Below are 21,154 nucleotides of genomic sequence, written 5' to 3'. Positions count from 1 at the left end.
GTGGAGAAGAACTGGCGGCCAGCTTCCTCCTTCATAGCGTGGATGTTGCCTTGCAGAACTCAGCTGGGCACTAGGATGGGGACAAAAACTAAGATGTGTTGGCTCTGCCTGCCATTGGTTCTGGCTTCACCTGTGCCTCTGCTTTCCACGCTGCCAGTCCCAATTGGTCCCCAGCCACCTCTGGCAGCCTCTGCCCCTGCTGCCTCTCCATTTCTCTTCCCACTAGGTCCCATCAGCGAAGCCTCCGAGGTGCCAGTCCGCTTGGCTGCAGGGGAGAGGCAAGCGGGGGATGGGACTTCCCTTCCAGAGACGCCCAACCCCAAAATGGTGAGTTCTGGGTCTGGCTTATGGAAGATGAAGCTAGTGAGGAAGGGTGGGAGACAGGGCCAGGCAGGCAGCTAAGCGCACAGGGACTCCTTCCTTCCCTCTGCTCTTTTTCAGATGTCTGCTGTCTATGCAGAACTGGAAACCAGGCTGACCACTGGCTTTGGAGGGAAGCTGGGCAACTTAGCCATGCACAGGACATCACCTCCCATTCCAGAGCAAGGAAACCCAGCAGGTGAAAATATACTCCCCTTGCGTCTTGGCTTGGCAGCAGAAGCAACTTGTGAATTTGAGATGGTGCACATAACGCAGGGGTGCCCAACCTTTTTTCAAGGAGGGCCAGATTTGATGAAGTGAAGGGCCGTGAGGGCCAACCAAAGTTGTTGCACTTTTTTTAGGATTGAAATTGTTGACCTTTTTTTTTTAGGGTTGAAGTTGTTGAGGGTTTTTTTGAGGATTTTACCCCATAAACTGCCGAAGGGGCCGGATTAGGCCCCTGAAATGGACTTTGGACATGTCTGTGGTAGAGCCTTTGGCCAACAAGGGAATCAAAAGTGTGCTAAAGGTGGGAAAGGAGGTTGCAGAGGAGCTGAACGCGAGTAATAAGGTGAAACAGGAGAGATGCGAGCTGGGAAGGGCGATAGAAGGGCCCGGCCGGGCGGCGACTCACCTCGCAGGCGGTGCGCCATCCCTTTGGCCCAGGCAAGGCGGCGGCGGCTGCTCAGCGACCTCCTTGCCCGTCTCCTCGTGAGGGAAACGCGGCGGCAGCAGCGGGGCGCCTCCGGCGGAGCGCCTCCGGCGGAGCAAGGCCGCTGGCCTGCCTCCCCCCCACCTTCCTCCTTTTCGCCACGCCGCCTGCACCTCCGCTGCCTCCCGCTCTTGGCAGGCCCTCCCGGGTGAGGGAAACGCAGCGTCAGCGGCGGGGCGCCTCCGGCGGAGCAAGGCCGCTGGCCTGCCTCCCCCCCACCTTCCTCCTTTTCGCCGCGCCGCCTGCACCTCCGCTGCCTCCCGCTCTCGGCAGGCCCTCCCGGGCGTCGGGCTCTGAGGGCGAAGGCACCCCACTCCACCACGCCCATCTGCAGCATGGCCCCCGCCGCCACGTTCCCGCCAGCCGCCCTGGCCGCTTCGCCCGCTTCGCCCGCTTCGCCCGCCTCCTCCTCGGGCTCGAAGTCCGGGTTGTCCCGGCTCCAGGCCTGCCTCGAGCAAGAGGAGAGCGGCGGCAACGGCGAGCAAGACGAAGGAGGAGGAGAAGGAGAAGAAGTGGCGGCGATTCCGCCACCGCCGCTGCTGCCCGGCGGGTCCCGCAGCCGCCCCAGCTCCAGATGATCCAGGCCGCCGGGAGGGCAAAGTCCCGCTATGGCCCCCCGACCCTGGACGAAGGCTGCTGCCGCCTCAGAATTTTTCTCTCAGGCCGGCCGAGTAACAGCGCGGGAAGGGAGCGCCTTCGCTTTCTCCACCGTCCGCCTTCCAGCCCCCCATCCCCGCCCACAGCGCGCCGCCTCGCAGGGGGAAGCGGGCTAGCAGCTACACGGGCCACATGATGAGGTCTGGCGGGCCGGATTCGGCCCGCGGGCCTTGTGTTTGACACCCGTGACATAACGCATCACAAAAGTCAGAGGACTGGTGTATGCTGAGATAACTCCACCCATATAGTTTTCAGATCAAGGGAAGTGATATTACCACTCGATTCAACTGTTTGGTCAGACCCCACCTGGAGCCCTGTGTCCTGTTCTGGGCACCCCAATTTAAGAAGGATATTGATAAGCCAGAAGGAGGAGTGCAGAGGAGGGTAACCAAGATGATCAGGGGTCCGGAAACAAACCCTTGTGAGGAACAGTTAAGGGAGCTGGCTGTGTCTTTCTGCAGCTCCAAAAGGGAGGAGAGATGTACACAAAAATCCTGGTGAATTTACAGGAGCACTTAAAAAAAAAATGCAAACAGATGCAGAAGTATGAAGAGCTCAGCATTGAGTTAGAAGAATGAAAAACCCAAATCGACAGATTCACCCATCCCAACTTGGCACCAAGTTTGCTTGTTTTTTTAAGATGCCACAAGTTTAGCTGTATGGGATCGACTGGGATGGCTATAGCCATTATTTATTTATTGTATTGCTATCCCACCTTTTTTCTCTCTAAGGTGCTCAAAGTGGCACAAATAGTTCTTTCCCTCCCCATTTATTCCCCACAACAACTCTGAGGTAGGTTCGGCTGAGAGGCAGCGACCGGGTTGAGGTCACCGAATGAGCTTTATGTCAAATGGGGATTTGAACCCTGGTCTCCCAGGTTCTAGTCTGACCCTCTAACCACTACACTATGCTGTCTCCGCATATTAACTCCCTACTCTGCAGTGATTTGATTCCATTCCAAGGTCTGCACATGTGGACATTCTGCAAACTCAAAGCCATAATTATCGGCTGCCCCGCCCCCTTTGCAGGGCAAGGCCAGATCCAACGGAACCACTTTGTTCCCTTTCCAACCCCCTGCAGGTGCACGGAAATCGGGCCTGAGCATCTCCTGGCAGAACGACCACCCTCCACCCGACCAGCCATGCTACTACCACCCGCACGGTGGGATCCCCTCCCCCTGCAGCACTGAATCCAACCCCTACGTCAGCTTGGACTGCAGCCCCGCCCCGTCCCCGAAGCACACAGGCTACGCCCTCAGCCCGCTCTCCCGGAGGAAGAAGCTCTTCACTTTCTCCCGCCCTCCACGTAGCCGGGATACGGACCGCTTCCTGGACGCTCTGAGTGAGCAGCTGGGTCACCGGATCACCATTGTGGATGACTTCCTCACGCCCGAGAATGACTACGAGGAGGTGGGAGAGAGAGAGTGGCGCTTTGCTGCTCTGGTAAAAAGTGCTGGGGGGAAGCTTCTGTGGCAAGTCTTCATCTTCTGACCGGGAAACTCGCCCCCTGCCACCCATCCCTGCACCCAGCAATTTCGATGGTGTAGATGGGGAATGCTGGAACATGGTGGAATGGGCATCCCATAATGCTTCAAACTGTGGGCAAAACCAAGGCGATGCCCAGGGGCATTGTGGTTTGGTGCATATAGGACATAGGGTGAAGATCCATGGAATAAATTTGAATACAGTTTGCATATGCTAATTTATTTGCATGGAGGCCTCTCAATAAATGAAGGCTGGTAACTGGTGTCGTAATAATAATAATAACAATAATAATTTCAATTTATATCCTGCTCTTACTCCCAAAGGTTCCCAGGACAGCAAGCATATCAGCAACAATATTATTGATTGATATTGATTGCAGGGGGTTGGGCTAGATGATCCTTTGGGGGCCTTCCAACCCTACAGACCATCTTCAAGGGCAGCCCCCCCCCCACAGTGCAATGCAGTAACTCAGGATGCCACCAGAGCACGGGCACCCAAGGCCAGGCTGGCCCAGTCCAGGAACTGCCCTGTAAGCAAGTTTGTTTTTACAATGAAGCCCCCTTCCCACCAGCCAACGAAGGGAGGCCCAGGACATCTTATGGTGCTCTGAAGCTGCCTCATGAGATGACGCATCTATTTATTTATTGCCTAGAATTTATACACTGTTTTATTGGTTGTTGTTTTTTTAAAAAAACACACACACACCCTCAAAGCAGTTCACATGGAGAACGAAACAATAAAATCATCAGCAAGAACAACTCTGTAAAACACTCGGAGGACAAAATCAACAATAAACTGAAAGCAGATTAAAGCACACACCAGCATTCTCTACCTCTGGGTAGGCTTGTCTAAATATACAGTGGTACCTCGGGTTAAGTACTTAATTCTGGAAGTCTGTTCTTAACCTGAAACTGTTCTTAACCTGAAGCACCACTTTAGCTAATGGGGCCTCCTGCTGCCACCGCGCCGCCGGAGCACGATTTCTGTTCTAAACCTGAAGCAAAGTTCTTAACCCGAGGTACTATTTCTGGGTTAGCGGAGTCTGTAACCTGAAGCGTATGTAACCCGAGGTACCACTGTAGTGTTTTCAAAAGGTGCCGAAAAGGTGAACAGCGAGGGTGCCTGCCTGACGTCCACTGGCAGGGAGTTCCACAGTGCTTTAGCCATCTAATCTCTCGTCTTTCTCTCCCCAGATGAGTTTCCACGACGACCAGGGCAGCTACGTCACCAACGACATGAGCAGCGCCAGCGAATACCTGAGCAGCAGTGAAGGCAGCTCCTTGACCTACTCCACCTTGTCCGATCACATCCCACCGCCCCCCATCAGCCCACCCCCACTCCCGCCTCCGCTGCACTCCCACGAGCCCAAAGAGGAGCACCGGAGCACGGAGGCCGTGAAGAAGACTCCCTCCTCCTCCTTTCCCTCCTCCTCCGCCCCCCACCCCAAGCCCCCAGACAGCCACTCTCAGCAAGCCCCTCCACCCCCTCCCCCTCCCCTGCCCCCTCCGGTCCCCTGTGTTCTTCCTCCGGTGACTCAGGGCATAATTCAGCGCAGGAACGAGTCCAAGCACATGAGCGTCAAGCGGCTGCGCTGGGAGCAGGTGGAGAATTCCGAAGGCACCATCTGGGGACAGGTAATGTTGAGGAAGCTCCATTCAGTTCGCATTTAAAGGCACATCTCCCCACCCCCGCCACGTCCACCCACTCGGTTTCCACTCTCTGAAATAATAGACAGACCAAACCACAACAATCCTTTGAGATTTGCTCATCTCTGAATGTTGCGATCCAATTTTCCAGCTGAGTAATGTGCGGGAAAATGCAGGGCATTCCAACTTTTCATATCAAGCGGGCCACAGGAGTACTTTGTGGGTGGTGTTTGTTTGCTTACTTTTGTGGGGCACAGACCTCCACATTTCTAGCTGTGAAGAAGTGCCCCAAATATATAGCAAGAGGCTGGAGCTGTCCTTGTGGTCTGCAAGAGACAGACGAACATTGCAGATAACAAATCACTGTATTAAACCCAAGGGAAGTCTGTCTGGGAGGCTGCTCTCTCCAGCCACGTCCAGACCCAGCTATGATATTGCTTTAAATCCCTCTCTGCAGGGGAGGTGTGTGTGTGTGTGTGTGTGTGTGTGTGTCCCAGTGGTTGACCCCAAATTGCCAGATAAAGGCCTGCTTGAGCACCACCCAAGTCCCCCTTGCATGCTTCTGATGTGGAAGAAAGAGCATGTTTACCCTCTGCTCTTGGCCTCTGGAATCCTTGACCACGCCTTTTCCTTGTGCAGCTCGGGGAGGACTCGGACTACGACAAACTGAGCGACATGGTCAAATACCTCAACCTGGAGTTGCATTTTGGAACCCAGAAGCCAGCGAGTGAGTCCTCCATCTGTCTGTCTGTCTGTCTCTCTCTCTCTGCAAGCACTGGCAGCCCTCATCTGCCACATGCAGGTGGGGGGATGGAGGGAGAGAAACAAGAGCCGAGCCCATATCGTCTTGGGGATCTTGCCAGAGTCCCCTCCATGGTCCTGAGATGGGCGCACAATTTGCACAATGGCTGCTTGTGAACCCTTGTCAGACTCTGTTGCTGCCCAATCCCCTTTGGCTGTTGACATGGGAGAAGCATGACCATCTCCTTGCCATTGTCTTCTCTCCAAGGGGGTGGTTGTCTCTTTAAGGGGATTGTCTTCCCTCTGTGTTTCAATGGGCAGGGGCTTCCTTTGTTTTCTCTGTCCCATCATCCTGGTGTCTTGTGCGTCCTCCCCTTTTGGGTGGGCTGCCAGGCCAAGCCCACCTTCATGTCCTTGAGTCATAGATTGAGAAGATGTGAGGGTGGCAACCGTGGTAAAGGCAGATTCCACACCTGAGATACTGTGTGAAATTCTGGTCTCCTCACCTCAAAAGAGGACATTGCAGAGTTGAGAAAGATCCAGGAAAGGAAAACCAGAACGATCAAGGGGTGGAGCAACTCCCCTATGAATAAGGGTTGCAATGTTTGGGACTTTTAAGTTCAGAGAAAAGGTGAGTCAGGGGTAATAGGTGGCGCTGTGGTCTAAACCACCGAGCCTCTTGGGCTTGCTGATTGGAAGGTCAGCAGTTTGAATCCCTGCGATGGGGTGAGCTCCTGTTGCTCTGTCCCAGCTCCTGCCAACCTAGCAGTTCGAAAGCATGTCAAAGTGCAAGTAGATAAAAAGGTACCACTGCGGCGGGAAGGTAAATGATGTTCCCGTGTGCTCTGGCTTCAGTCACAGTGTTCCGTTGCACCAGAAGTGGTTTAGTCATGCTGGCCACATGACCCGGAAAGCTGTCTGTGGACAAACACCAGCTCCATTGGCCTGAAAGCTAGATGAGCGCTGCACCCCATAGTCACTTTTGACTGGACTTAACCATCCAGCACTCCTTTACCTTTTACTATTTATAAAATTATACATAGCATGAAGGCGGCGGGGCAGATGTACTCTGAAACTAATGAAGCTTAAGCCTCAGGGCCCCTAATCCTGAAGGAGCCCCAGAAGTTATTTTATTCTGCACTACCTCTCTGCTAAAGGGACATGGGTGGCGCTGTGGTCTAAACCACAGAGCCTAGGGCTTGCCGATCAGAAGGTCGGCAGTTCAAATCCCCGTGACGGGGTGAGCTCCCATTGCTCGGTCCCAGCTCCTGCCCACCTAGCAGTTCGAAAGCATGTCAAAGTGCAAGTAGATAAATTGGTACTGCTCCGGCAGGAAGCTAAGCGGTGTTTCCGTGCGCTGCTCTGGTTCGCCAGAAGCGGCTTAGTTATGCTGGCCACATGACCCGGAAGCTGTATGCTGGCTCCCTCAGCCAATAAAGCGAGATGAGCACCGCAACCCCAGAGTCGTTCGCAACTGGACCCTAAGGTCAGGGGTCCCTTTACCTTTACCTTCACCTCTCTGCTAAGGAGCAGGGGGCTAGTGGGGGTACAGCAAAAGCGAAGAGGCTTGGCAGGCAAATGAGAGAAGCCGAGGGGACTCTCTTGAGGAAGAAGCACTGCACGTGAGAACCCCAGGTGGAGAAATAGGACAAAGAGTGGGTGAGCCATGATAGGACCGGGGTCTGGGATTTCCTGTGTATCTGACGTCTTGTCTTGCCTTTTGCAGCCGAGTGTCCTTTCTCCAGCCGGGGGTGGGCAAGCTCAGGACGGCGCTCAAGGAACCCCCACCCAGCATGCAAACTTCCAGCCCTGCAAGCTCCGTTTGTTTCCATCCCATCCTGATCCCATCTGCTTCTTTTTTCTCTCTCTTCTCCCGAATCCCTCCGACCCCTGTCCTTATCTCTGATTAAATCTTTCAGTTTCTCTTCCAGAGCCAAGCCCCCTGCCAGAGTCCTTGAAAAAGAAAGATGTGGTTGAGATTCTGTCACACAAAAAGGCATATAACACATGTAAGTAGCGCCTGGTGAAGGACGCAGCAGGTCCAGGGGCCGAGAGGCAGGCAGGTAAACGAGAGAGAGAGAGATGTCTGAGCCCATACTGGTTGGGGTCTCTTTTGGCAGGACTCAGGGTGGGGCTGGAGACTGTGATATTTTTAGGGGTGCCAATCCCCTGAAGCACTGCAAAGCCTTCTGGTGCTCCCCTTGTGGGTTGGGGAACATTAAAGGTGTGGAAGAAATGTGCGCAGATTGTGTTTTTAAAGGGAACCAACCTAATTCATGGTTCCTGAACCAAAGCAGCATGTACAATGCAGTTCTCCCTTGCTTGAATTTTGCAATGCACTTTGCCAACCAAATATATACTGTGCCTGTTAGGGTAAAGTGAGCACAAAAATTGATATATTCGTGAAAATAACCAAAACGGACTGCATATGGGGAAATTGCATGCAACAACGTGCATATTTCCTGAAACTTCAGCATGAATAAGTATTTTCATGCAGACTTACAAATATAAAATAAAGCATGGCCTCTAAGTCCTACACAAAGTAGACCCATTGAAATGAATGAGTCTCAGTTAGCCAGGCCTACTAACTTCAGTGGGCCTACTCTGAGTAGGACTAACACCCCAGAATCCTGGTGTGAAAATGGGGGGGGGAATGGACAAGACAGGGAAGAAAATGAGAACCTGAGATGGGCAGATTTGCCCGTCCTTTCAATGGGTGCACTTGTGCTCTGGCCCTGTCGGTTCTGGGTTAGTAATCCTTGGCAGGGCGCCCACCCCGCTCTTCTTCTCTGCCCAGCCATCTTAATTGCCCACCTCAAGCTCTCCCACATCGAGCTGCGCCAAATCCTCTTGACCATGGAGAGCGACCGCCTGGAGGCTTCTCACATCAAGCAGCTGCTGCTCTATGCGCCTGACGCAGAGGAGGTGGAGCAGTACCACAATTACCAGGGCAGCCTCAGCAAACTCAGCGAGCCGGACCAGTTTGTGCTGCAGGTGAGTCTAAGCTAGTGGTTCCCGAATCTTTTCAGGCCCCCTTGGTCCCATAAATGCATCCCCAGTGCCGTCGACCCTATAAAAAGCAGTCTTCAGAATAGCAGTTTGCATGACCCACTAAGGAAGGTAACAACACAACATTCAGAACAGCAACAAACAAATGCACGTGCATTCAAAATCCAGTTCAAACTATTTTGTTTAATTAATGCCACAAAGTGGATGAGATTGATCCAGTGAACCCAGCTTTTCAAAGTCTGATAGTTATTTACCCTTCCAGCACCTCGCTGACATCCCCTTGCCTCTTAGCAACCCCCTAGCTAATCTCCTTGCCCCTCCCAGGGGGCACTACTGTCCACTTTGTGAACCACTAGTCTAAACCAGGGTTTCCCAAACTTGGCTCTTCACCTGTTTTTGGACAACAGTTCCCATCACCCCTGATCACTGGTCCTGCTAGCTAGGGATGATGGGAGTTGTAGTCCAAAAACAGCTGGCGACCCAAGTTTGGGAAACTCTTGTCTAAACCAAGGTGCTACACAAAGGCAGGGAAGTTGGCCCAGTGTCATGGCGAGGAGGGAGAGCGTCAGTCTGGCTGCATGGGGAGGGGGGCTGTGACCCACCGGGCCATGAATGGATTCAGGTCAGGTGTGTAGTTCATTGAAAGACCATGTGAGATTTGTCTGTTCTTCAAAACACACACACACACACGAGACATAAGCACACACAAGCTCCTGAGCACTCACCCTGGCCTGTTTGCGCAAAAGTTGTACAGAGGTTCGGCCATGCCTGATCTCTATTGATCACTCATCCTTAATTGTTTGTGGGGAGGTTAAATGACATTGAACATTCGTGCTCATTTGCTTATGGGGTGTTTCTATGTATTTCTGTCAATCATTTGCTTGTCCCACACTTTTCAATGCACTTCCCCATTATTTCCCCATTATAAAAAGTCAGTCTATTTTCCCCAGGTAGATTCCTTGCACAAGGGCAGCAGAATGCTTTAATCCACTTTAATTGGCCAAATTGGCACACTGCAAATTACTAACATTTTGGAGACTCCCGTAAATGCTTTTCAAGCTGCATCTATTCCCTTCTGACATTAAGGTCTGGAGAAGCTCACTGACAAAGAACTGGGAGGGGGATCCCATTCAGTTTGCAGTTAAAGGCCTGTGTCATGCTTTCTGAAACTGTTGTGCAAACCAAAGCACAGCAATCCTTCAAAATTCATACTTCTCTGAATTTTGCAGCCCAGTTTTCCAGCCCAGTAATGTGTACTAAAACACATTTGCTGTGGTAAAGCCTGCATTAAATGTGTATGTTAGCGAAAATAACACACAAAATCACACTCTATTAAGGAAAACTGCCTTGCAAAAATATGTATGTTAGGATAAATTTGCAGATGAATTTTCATGAGGATTTCTGCAAACTAATGTAATGCAATCTACACTTAAGATTGGATAAACGAGTAACTGAAATTGATAGATCCACCCATCCTTGCTGGCTTTGAGATAACCAAGATATGTTTCTATTAAACACCCTTGTCACTTTGTCTATAAAGCAGATGTGGGGAGGGTCAATTGAAAGAAGGGCCGGCTAGCCCTTGGTTCAGGGGCCTGATCTAGCCCCCACTCCAAGCAATTTTTCCTGCCCTGCCCAGACCTCAGCAATTTTGGTGGTAGCGAAAAGAGATGGTGGAATAAAGTGGGGACTCCCCTCCCTGTTTCCTTCCTCCTTCCTCTTCCAGATGCTTTTGGTACCCGACTACAAGACCCGACTGCGCAGCCTCCACTTCAAGACCACCCTGCCGGAGAAGATGGAGGAGCTCACAGCCAGCTACGAGTGCATCTACAACGCCTCCCTGGAGCTGAAGAACAGCAAGAAGCTGGCCAAGATCTTAGAGGTCAGGAGAGGTGGTTTTGTGGCTCGTGTGCACCACCAGGGGGCAGCCGCTTCTCAGCCAAACTCAGCCAGAGTTTGGTGGCTCCTTCCCTCCCTTGCTCCTGGTTCCAGGGGTGGCAGGGGTTCACAACTCTAGGCATTTAGAATACAAACGGGCAAACTCACTTCTTACCCGACATCTTTATTACTCCAGAATGGTACTCTCATGTTTTTCCAGTGCTTCTTTTGAGAAATCTGACAAAGGAATGGAACAGAAGCACAATCCTGGAGCGATTGTACATCTTTTTTTTTTTTTTGCAAAGGACTGCAACAACAATAACAACATCAACATTTTTAATTTGTATACCGTCTTTCTATCTTACAATACTCAAGGCTGTTTACAAGCTGAAGAAACAAAAAAATGTACATCTTATAACAATCTAATGCAATACAAAAATGTGATAATAAAACATAACATTAGAACAAACAACCTACATCAGAAAAGTAACATTCAACAATCATTGGAGTAGTATAAAATAATACCAGCATATAAAAGTTACAGAAATTCGCCCTTAAATTTACGATAAATAATTTCTAAACTATAATCAATAAAAGAACGGCAAGCCACAGTACATGAAATAATACAATACAAATTGAGAAGCAGAGACTAGAGGGTGGAGCAAGGCAGGTGGAAAGAGGCCTGGCCTGATGGAGTCTCTCCTTGATATGGGAATGGAAAAAAGTGCAGTCCAAAATGCCCCTTTCTTTTCAGCTGAGCTTTGCTGGGATGCAGGTGCAGCCAGGGAGAGCTTTGGCTAGCCTGTACTCTCCTTCCCCACCTCTCCACCCAGCCCACTTTCTAAAATAAAAATAAAAATCTCTATCTTATGTGTGAGAGGAAGGACTGTAGCTCAGTGGTAGAGCAGCTGTTTCACATACAGAAGGTCCCAGGTTCAATCCCCAGCTAGACCTCCAGGTAGGACCTGCGGGGAATATCTCCCACCTGAGACCCTGGCGAGCCACTGCCAGTCAGTGCAGACAATACTAAGCTAGATGGACCATGGTCTGACCAAGTATGTGTCAGCTTCCAATGTTCCTCCTCCACTCTCAGAGGCTCAGGTGGTGGCAGTCCGGGGCAGGGCCTTCTCTATGGTGGCCCCTTAAGTTGTGGAACTCCCTCCCCACAAAGGTGTGCCTAGCACCTTCATTATACAGTGTTTGGAGAATGCTGAAGATGCGCCTCTTTACCCTGGCTTTTGACACTGGGAGGCGTATGTTTGTAGGACGCACCTTATTTTTACGTTTGTAAGTAGCTTCAAATTGTTTTTAATATGGAGTTTTTATAATATATTTTTATTGAATTTCCTTTTTTATATATAAATTAATTTCAAATGGAATAATTACATTGTTTCATGTTCTGACTTCCCACCCAAACCTCCACAGCGTTTTTGTTCAAGACCTTTTCTACTGCATTATATAGCAAACTCTCCTCTATTACAGAAACCCGTCTCATACAATTTATCGTTTTTCTTCTGCTGCTCCTATCTCGAATCCTGCTCACGATTTCATTTGACTGGTTTATTTTTTTCAAGTAGTTCACAAAAGGTCCCCATTCTACTCTAAAAAGTTCATTATTTCAATCTCTTAATGTTGCCGTCAACTTTGCCATTTCCACATAGTGCAGTACATTAAAGTTTTTAATATAGTATTTTAACGCTGCAACGTGTAACCCATTCTGGAACCTTTGGGTGAAGGCTGGGCAATAAATAACTAAATAATGTTCCTTATTTAAAGCTGCCCAATTTGCTGGCCATCAGAAGGGGTGAAGTACCCCTGCTCCTAACAATCTTCTCTTCTCCAAATCCTCATTTCCCAAGCTAATTTCCTTCCAGGGTGAGCGGCTCTGGGGCTTCGCCACACGTGTTCGTTCACCTGTAGTGTGTAGTTGGCCCCCCAAGGGAGAAAAAGAGGCCAGAGGACTTGACGGGTTCCCAAACTATTCTTCACACCCACTGATGAGGCCACGAATCACGCCTGGTTAACAGTACAGCGTCCTCAGCCGGCTGTTGATTAACCCAAAAGTTATGTTCAAGACGTGGCATGCACTGGGTTCTCGCCCCATCCCCGTCTTGGTCTGCCCTTGGGACTCCTGGAGACATAAAGCTCATCTTTGACCCAAGGGAGGGGTTAGAAACTCACACAAATGCAGGGAGTGTTGGGGCAACAGCGCAGCGAATGGAAGGTGACCAGAGGCAGAGGTTTTTTTACTGGGTCTCTTCCCAGCCTTCCTTAGCTTAATAATAATAATGTTTTATTATTTGTACCCCACCCATCTGATTGTGTTGCCCCAGCCACTCTGGGTGGCTTCCAACATATATAAAAACATAATGAAACATTACACATGAAAAGCTTCCTTATGCAGGGCTGCCTTCATATGTCTTCTAAAGGTTATATAGTTACTCATCTCCTTGACATCTGATGGGAGAGCGTTCCACAGGGTGGGTGCCACTACCGAGAAGGCCCTCTGCCTGGTTCCCTGTAGCTTCACTTCTCGCAGTGAGGGAACCGCCAGAAGGCCCTCGGCGCTGGACCTCAGTGTCTGGGCTGAACGATGTGGTTGGAGATGCCCCTTCAAGAGGCAACATCCTGCAAGAAGCAAGAGGCAACGTGATAGAAATTAAAATTTTTTCACATGGTCCGGAGAAAGCAGAGAGAGAGAAGTGGTTCTCCCTCTCTCTTAACACTGGAACTCGTAAGCATCTGATGAAGCTGAATGTTGGAAGATGCAGGACAGATTTTTTTAAAAAGCCATTCTTCTTGCAGTTAAACTGTGGAACTCCCTTCCACAGGAAGCAGTGATGGCCACCAATTTAGGTGGGTTTAAAAGACGATTAGGCAAATTCACAGAGGAAAGGGCTATCGATGGCTATTAGCTTTAATGGCTCTGCTCTGGCTCCACTGTTGGACACAGCAATGCCTCTGAACGCAAGTTGCTGGAAACCACGGGAAGGAAGAGTGCACTTGTGCTCATGTTCTGCTTCTGGTTTCCCATTGAGGCATCTGATTGGCCCCTGGACTAGGTGGGCCATTGTCCTGATCCAGCAGGTTATTCTTATGTTCTCCTCCTTTGCAAAAAAAATTCAGTGTACGCTTAAGCAGTTCTTTGACAAAAGCCAATGGAAAGCTGCCATATATTGAATCAGACTCACTGGTTCATCTAGGTCTGTTCTGTGTGCACTGACTGGCAGCAGCTCTCCCGGGTTTCGGAGAGGGAGTCTTTGCCAGCCATCCTTTGAGATACTAAGGATTGAAACTAGAATCTTCATGCAAGGCACATGCTCTATCACTGAGCTAAGACACTTTCCCCAAGCAACAGAGAAGAAAAACTTAACAGCTAGAGGTTCCCTATTTCCAGAGGTCAGCATCAAATACCTAAAGGCACCTGTCATTTCCCAGTTCTGCTTTTACCAAGAGAAATGGATGGGAAGGACCCTGGGGGATCTGTGACTCTGGGGGTTGGACTAGATCATTGTGTGTGCCTTCCAACTCTACAGTTGTATAATTCTATAAGAAATTTATGCATATAGGACTCCTGAACCATAGCTGTGGATCTTGGGTGCAGAAAAAATATGGCAGGGTTTTGTCCCACCTTGCCCTGGTGGACAGCAAGAGCTATTCAACAGTCAAACAAACTACCATGGAAGGTCATTGGAGGTTTCTAAGCAGAGGTTGGATGACCACCTGTTGGGGAGTCTTCAGCTGTGAATCCTGCATTGGTTGGAGGTTGGAGGAGATGACCCTTGTGGTCCCTTCCAGGCCTACAATTCTGTGACCAGCTTCTCCTGAACAAATTCCTGATGGGATTTAGCATGTTTGGTGCTGCAGGGAAATCTATCTGGGGGTGGACTGGAAGGTGATCTGAGCAGCTGATGTGTTTTCAGCTCCTTGTGTAGCAGAAGTCGGTCCGACTTGTGAAAACAATGAAAATGCATTGTTCAGAATTGGACCTCGGTCTTGTGTAGACCACCCTTTGCCAACCTGGTTTGGACTACAATTCCCATCAGCCCCAGCCAGCATGACTCTATGTTGCTGGCATTGCTGGGAGTTGCAGTCTGAAGTGTTTGAAGGCCACCATCTTGTGGGAGGTTCTACCTCAGGGTTGGGAAGAGAGGAGGCTCCTTTGACTGGCTACTCACAAGAAATTCCCTTTGCAGTTTGTGCTGGCCATGGGCAACTACCTGAATCATGGGCAACCAAAGACCAACAAAACAACCGGCTTTAAGATTAACTTCCTCACTGAGGTAAGTGGAGTTGGAGCAGCATTCCTGAATTGCAAGGGGCTGGGTCCCTTCCAACTTGACAGTTTTGTGATTCAACGAGCCCTCCGAGGGGAGAGGCATTCTCTCTTGGCTGATGGCATGAGTGGTGGTCCCTGAACCTGGGGGCCAAAATGCGGCCCTCCAGGCCTACCTGTCAGGCCCGCATCCCCAGGCCACACCTCTCACCAGCTCAAGTGCTTTTGCCTGGGCTGATATGTGTCCTCAAACAGGGTGATGCTTCTTGCTTCCTGGGCAGAGGATGGAGAGAGATGACTGCATTTGTAGAAACCTCAGGCTTCTGTGTGGGCAAAATATTCGCTTTCAAGATACTCTCTGCTACAGTCGTCAACCAGAAGTCCAGATGGGGAAGAGGGTGGTGCTTGTGCCCATTTAATAGCTGTGAAGGACTAGGGATTTCCCCTGGTCTAGGCTGCCTTGCAAGTTTCATCTGCTGAAATCATCAACCTCTGCTCAACAATTGCTTGTGAAATGTATATCCCGCCCTTCTTCCCGATGGGGAACTCAGTGTGGTTCAGAACAAAAAGGAAAGACAAACCCACAGCCTTTCTCAACCTGTGGGTCCCCAGATGTTGTTGAACTACAACTCCCATCACCCCTAGCTAGCAAGGGCAGAGCTCAGGGATGATGGGAGTTGTAGTCCAACAACATCTGGGGACCCACAGGTTGAGAACTGCTGGACCTTAGAACATTTCACATTTAAATCACAATCAGCTCATTAAATAGTTGCAGATTATTACCACAGTGCAATTCACCAGCAAAACAAAGGGCAGGAACTGCCCTGTCCTTTTATTCCTGCTTGCCCTGAGGTTTGACTAGATGACCCTCTGGGTCACTTCCAGCTTTAGTTCTATGATTCTTTTGCACCCATGTGGACCAGAAACTTTGATGCAGTGGCAAATGCCTGCGCCGAGTCAGCTACATTCTCAGGCTGAGCTGCTTGTGGCCTAAAGTTCCACTGGCAGCCTTCACTTCCAACCCTCCACCTTCCCTTTGCTTTGTTCCAGCTGAATACCACCAAGACTGTCGATGGAAAATCCACCTTCCTGCACATTCTTGCCAAATCCCTTAGCCAACATTTCCCAGAACTCCTGGGCTTTGCCAAGGACCTGCCCACCGTGCCACATGCTGCCAAAGGTAAAACGGACGAGGATGGAGTACCTAGGAAACAGGGGCTCTGCAGATGGTTTAGACGACAACTCCCATCAGCTCCAGCCAGCTGTGCCATCCTGGGACTCACGGAGGTTATAGACCAAAACATCTGGGGGGCATCAGGTTGCAGGAAGGCTGCCTAGCCCTTATTTTGGTCCATAGAAAAATGCCTATTCCTGAGCCAGGCCCTTAGTCCAACTGGTGCAATATTGTTGACACTGACTGGAAGCAGGAGCTTTCCAGGGTTTCAGACAGGGGCCCTCCCAGAACACCCCCATCCCCGAGATGCCATTGAAGATGGAACCTGGGGCAGATTCTCTAACCACTGAGCTACAGTCCTTCCCATGAGGGGTTCCACGCTAGACTCTTTTATTCCTTGCTTTCCTGCACTTAGCTGGAATTAAACAGAGGTTCCACACAGCTTTTTAATCCCGTCATCATTCCTTTTTTTAAAAATGCAAAAAACCAATTATTTACAGAAGAAATGGATCATGCCTATTCAGTAATAAGTTTGGTTCAGCAAAGGGCTTTCCCCAGGCATCTTGAAAGCTTCATCCTGCCAGGTTAAGCTTCCAGTTTCATTGTTTCCCATAGACTTGAGCTGGGGGATTAGTGAGGAAGGGTCTTGTTTCCCCCTGGGTGAGCCTCTGTGAGTTGCCTCAGGGACAGTTTTGGGGAGTGGGGCAGAGTGGCTGGGAGAGGCTTTGGGAAATAGCCAGCTAAATCCTTCTATTGGCACAAGGATTTAAACTTGTGCAATGGAACTCGCCTCCCTAAATCTGTCCTGGGGTTTCCTGCACTCTCGAGCAGATTTGGGGAGCAGGGAGATGGGGTGGGGGAGTTCCATTGCACAAGCTTAAAACCTTATGCTGATTTGCACTACATTGGATGCCTTAGGGATCGCCTGAACCCTTCTATCCCAGCTCGATCAGTGAGATAATTTGTAAGAGCATTGGCCGTCATTCCGTAGATTGGCAAGGCTCATGCAACATAGAAACCAAGCCATTTGAGGCATGCTTTGCTGCTTCTGCTCTCATGTGTCTTTGTCACATGACACAGCCCAGTCCGGTGGAATGCTCTGCCACTAGAAATACAGCAGGTGCCTTCTGTGCCAGCTTTTAAATGCTTACTGATAACTTTTCTATTCTGCCAGGCCTATGCAAGCAATTAAGAATACATCTTTCCATGATGGTTAGTTGATATAAGTTTTTAACTTTTTAATGGCGTGGTTCCGTGTTTTTAACGCTATAAACCACTTTGATGTATATTTTTTATGACACAGTGGTATACAAATATCTTTTATGAACCAACCAGCCAAAAAGCCCATGGTTTACTCATTTCCAGCTTAGTTTGTTTTCCCCATCGCACACTTTCTAGTGGTGAACTAATCATAGGAAAGAAGGAAATCAGAAACCAGGAAGAGAAGAATTTCAGGAAGGAATGGGGAAAATTTATAATGTATTTAAAGAACATTGTAAACAACTAAAAACTTTGGTAGGATTTGAGTAATGCTTGTAATTTTTTAAACAAATTAGAGAAAATAAGATAAGCAGTAGGAAAAAAAAAGGTTTGGTAATGGTACCCATGGAAGTGCTGAGGGATGTCAAAGGATGCAGAGAATTCTAAATGAGAGGTGAATGTGTGCTTGAATTTAATTTAAATTTGTTATGTAAAACTTAATAAAAATATTTTTTAAAAAAGGAAAGAAGGGGACATATCTGTCAGAATCCTCTTGTCTCTACTGCTTTTTCTTCCGCAGTGAACCAGAGAACATTAATGGCTGACCTCCACGACCTGCACACCACCATTGCTGAGATTGAGGTTGCCTGCCAGAACATGGGGGATTCCCCAGAGGACAGGTTTGTGACAGTGATGGATGTATCCTTTGGTTGAAAAGGCCAGTGCGCTGCGGACATCCTCTCCAGCCCAGGGGTGTAGTGTAGTGGGGGGGGCAGGGGCGCTATAGCCCTGGGCACACACAGGGATCCCCCTTCTGCCCTGCCTGCCACTGGGGGTCTCTGTGCCCTTGCTGCCACGTTCCTGGTCTCCTTGCTGAATGGCCGCACAGCCAGCATCAGGAGGAGTCACCTGCCAAGGGCCACGTCAGCCCGCAAGGCTCCGCCCTGCTTCCATCCTGATTTGCTTGCAGGGTGTCTTCCCATGAACCATTTGTTAACTGCTGGAATCAGTTTCAAAGTGGATTTGTTGTGCTGCAGAGACAGAGCAATTCAATCCTCTTTAATTGCACAAACCCAAGTCTATGTTATGCACTCAAATTCCTCCTGCAAAATAGTGACACTGAACAGACCCTTTGTATTCATATTGATTTGGCCCCTGCAGGGGCTTTGTTAGCAGGAGCCCCCCTGGGGCATGGACCCCCCCAAAACCTTTTCACTATTGTCCCCAAGCATTTCTGAATTTGGGGGAATTTTAATTGGAGGTGCTCTTGATACCTAGGTAGGATATCAATTTGAGTGAATACATTAGTCTGAAATGATGTTATCTGGAGACAATTTGGAAGTAATAAGTGGGGGGAGGGAGAAATATTTAAAGAGGAGCTAATCTGGAGTGATTTAGAGTGGAGTGCAAATTAACCAAGGAAATGAGTGCGTGTGATTTGGATGGGGAATTAGGTGGCTTCTGCTGCCTGTGACATTTAAAAGCCTAAATTTGCACCTGTTCATATAAATTGGCATTTGATAATTTTATGCTAGTTTTATGGAATGAACCTTTTTAGTGCTTAGCAACACTTCTGGGCTCCCATGTGCATCCCTGTGCATAAAATGGCTGTGGGTTTGTTTTCTTTATCTCATAATTGGGATAAATGGAGTGGGGGGCCGCTTGGAGTCTGTTTCCTGTGGTCTGTTCAGTGGTTCTCCTCTTAAGTACTGGCAGCCCAGGTACGCAGAGGCAGTGGCAGAGTTTATCCTCCTTAGCCATCCTCCTCAAGGCTTTCCTGGAAAGTGCTCATCCCACCATCCAGTCCCTGAGTGACCTGCAACACAGAGCCATGGACGAGTTTGGCAAAGTTTTGTCTTTCTTTGGGGAGGACTCCAAAGTCACAACCTCTGAAGCATTCTTCGGCATTTTCGCTGAATTCATGAGCAAGTTTGAGGTTTGTTTCCAACTTACAAATAATACAATTTTTTTTTAATGCATTATTTCCGTGATACCTTTTGTGGCCAATGGCCTGGTCAGTAGTGCTCATAATACCATAAAAACGCAGGACTGCATCCAACTAGGGAGGGTGGAAAATTCGGACGAAGAGTGAAACGGGAGTGGAAATGGCTGAGGTTTGCTTAGTTGTCTCATGCCTAGAATAGAAGTTGAAGCAGCAGATATGATTGGGATTATATGATTGGAATTCACTGTTGTTGTTGCAAGCGACCCAGTTCATTGCATTCACCGCACCGCCCTTTGCATTGTTTTCTTGTACCAAAATGAATGGGATGGGAGAACAATGGTAACATAACTTACATAATTAATTTTGTAAACTAAGTTGCGCAGTTTCACTGCAGTGGACTGTGAGATGGATAATGTCACTTTGGGCAGAAGGTTGACTGCAGCAGAACAGAAACAGCACTGCTTGCGACAAATACAGGGCAGAAGGGGAAACGGTGTCTTCTTACACCTCCTATATCCAGCGTTAGTTCTACTCAGAGAGTAGGCCTTTCGAAATTAAAGGACCTAAGTGCGTCATGTCTATTATTGTTATTCAGACCCACTGAAATTAATGTTGGACGCACGTCATACAACCTGAAATGAAGAAAGACAGAAGCACTTAACAATCATTAAAAAATATGTGTACCAGGAAATTTCATCACATGCAGGTGGTGAGGGGGGTTTCTGCTGGTTGGAGCGAATAGTTGGCTCTGCATGTGAAACCTCAAGAGTTAAGAAACCCCAGAGGACAGGACAGTCTTGGAGAAGGGCATCCTTTGCCAAACTGGGGCCCTCCAGATGTTTAGAATAACAATTCCCATCAGCTGGGACAGCTGGAGTGACCCACAGTCAAGCACCTGTATTGCAAGCAGAAGGTCCCAGGTTCAATCCCCGATGGCATCGCCAGGTAGGGCAGGGAGAGAGTCCTTGCCTGGAACCCTGAAGTGCCGATGCCAGTCAGTGTGGACAATACTGAGCTGGAGGGACCAAAGGTCAGATTCGGTATAAGGCAGCTTCCAGCATTTGGGTCGCAATTTGCCACAATGTGATTTGCCAGAAGCCCTGAGTTGTCTCCTTTTGACTGGCAGGCCTCCGGTAGAGCTTAAGAGAAGCTTGCCATTGCACCAAAGGAGAAAGCCTTCCCTGTTGGACACCCCCTTGTGTGTTCTTCGCTTGGTCTTCTCTTTGGGGAACCCCCAGGGCTGCCTCTCACACCTCCTCCTTCTCTCCCCGCAGCGCGCCTTCAGCGACGTGCAGGCTGGTGGTGAGCCCCAGCGCAGCCCCAGGATGACCCCGCCTCTTGCCTGGTGATGCAACAGCCTGTCAGCCGTTGGGTGTGGCCAAGAGAAGATGAGGGGGCTGCATCTCTGCTTGGCTTGGGAACTGCCGGAGAGAGAGAATGAGGGACCATCACTTTGTGCTCTTTCTGGTGCTGGAGAAAACACCTCTGTGGCCCCCATTGTGGACCTGGGTGCAAGAGAGCAGGAAGTAGGAGTTGCATCAGCAGTCCTGCTGGCTGTGGGACCCTCTGGGTGTTCGTGGCTTTCTACAAACTGTTGAAGGACCAGATTTTTTTCTCCCCTCCATTCAGGACATGCATTCCTTCAGCCCACCCAATCCTAAGCCTGGCATGTTAGTGGATGGCTCAGGGCGCTGAATCCCTGTGGGTTGTTTTTTGTTTTAAAGCCCTAGATCTCCCACCCTTTCCCTCCCCACTTCTTTTAAAGCATAAACTTTTTCTTTTTTTTTTTAAAAAAACTTTGCTTATAGGGAAACTGGACTCACTGCCTAGTGCAGTACTGGCAAGACCCCAGACCCACTCGCCATTCTAATTTGTGTGTGACCCAATCCACATAGAGGGCACTAGACCCAGAAAATCCTGTTCGGTATCTGGTAGCTCAGAGTAAGCCCTGACAGCAAGAGCAAGAAGTTTGGGCTTCCATTCCCCGAAAAGTTCAGCTTAAAATTTATTTGTATAAATCACCACGTGCAAATCCTGTTCTGCACATTTGTATCACAGGGCTGATTCTGGCA

General features: G+C 49.4%; 1 protein-coding gene across 1 annotated transcript; it reads left to right on the top strand.

Moving 5' to 3' along the window:
- Positions 1-226: 226 nt before the first annotated feature.
- On the top strand, positions 227-20,864 carry LOC309524470 (delphilin-like; the record flags this gene model as incomplete). The annotated part of the gene is made up of 13 exons (XM_082242413.1): positions 227-327; positions 442-559; positions 2,810-3,138; positions 4,407-4,847; positions 5,499-5,586; positions 7,532-7,609; positions 8,398-8,594; positions 10,336-10,491; positions 14,684-14,770; positions 15,814-15,943; positions 17,718-17,836; positions 18,909-19,073; positions 20,357-20,864. Coding segments are annotated over 13 exons (2,084 nt in total), but the record flags the coding sequence as incomplete, so codon positions are not given.
- Between the last annotated feature and the right edge of the window lie 290 nt (positions 20,865-21,154).

The sequence above is a fragment of the Podarcis vaucheri genome, assembly GCF_965113315.1.
Source record: "Podarcis vaucheri genome assembly, contig: HAP1_SCAFFOLD_261, whole genome shotgun sequence".
In the NCBI taxonomy this organism is placed as follows: Eukaryota; Metazoa; Chordata; class Lepidosauria; order Squamata; family Lacertidae; genus Podarcis; species Podarcis vaucheri.
Note: the sequence above shows the minus strand (reverse complement) of the source record. Positions and strands in the feature narration are given on the sequence as shown.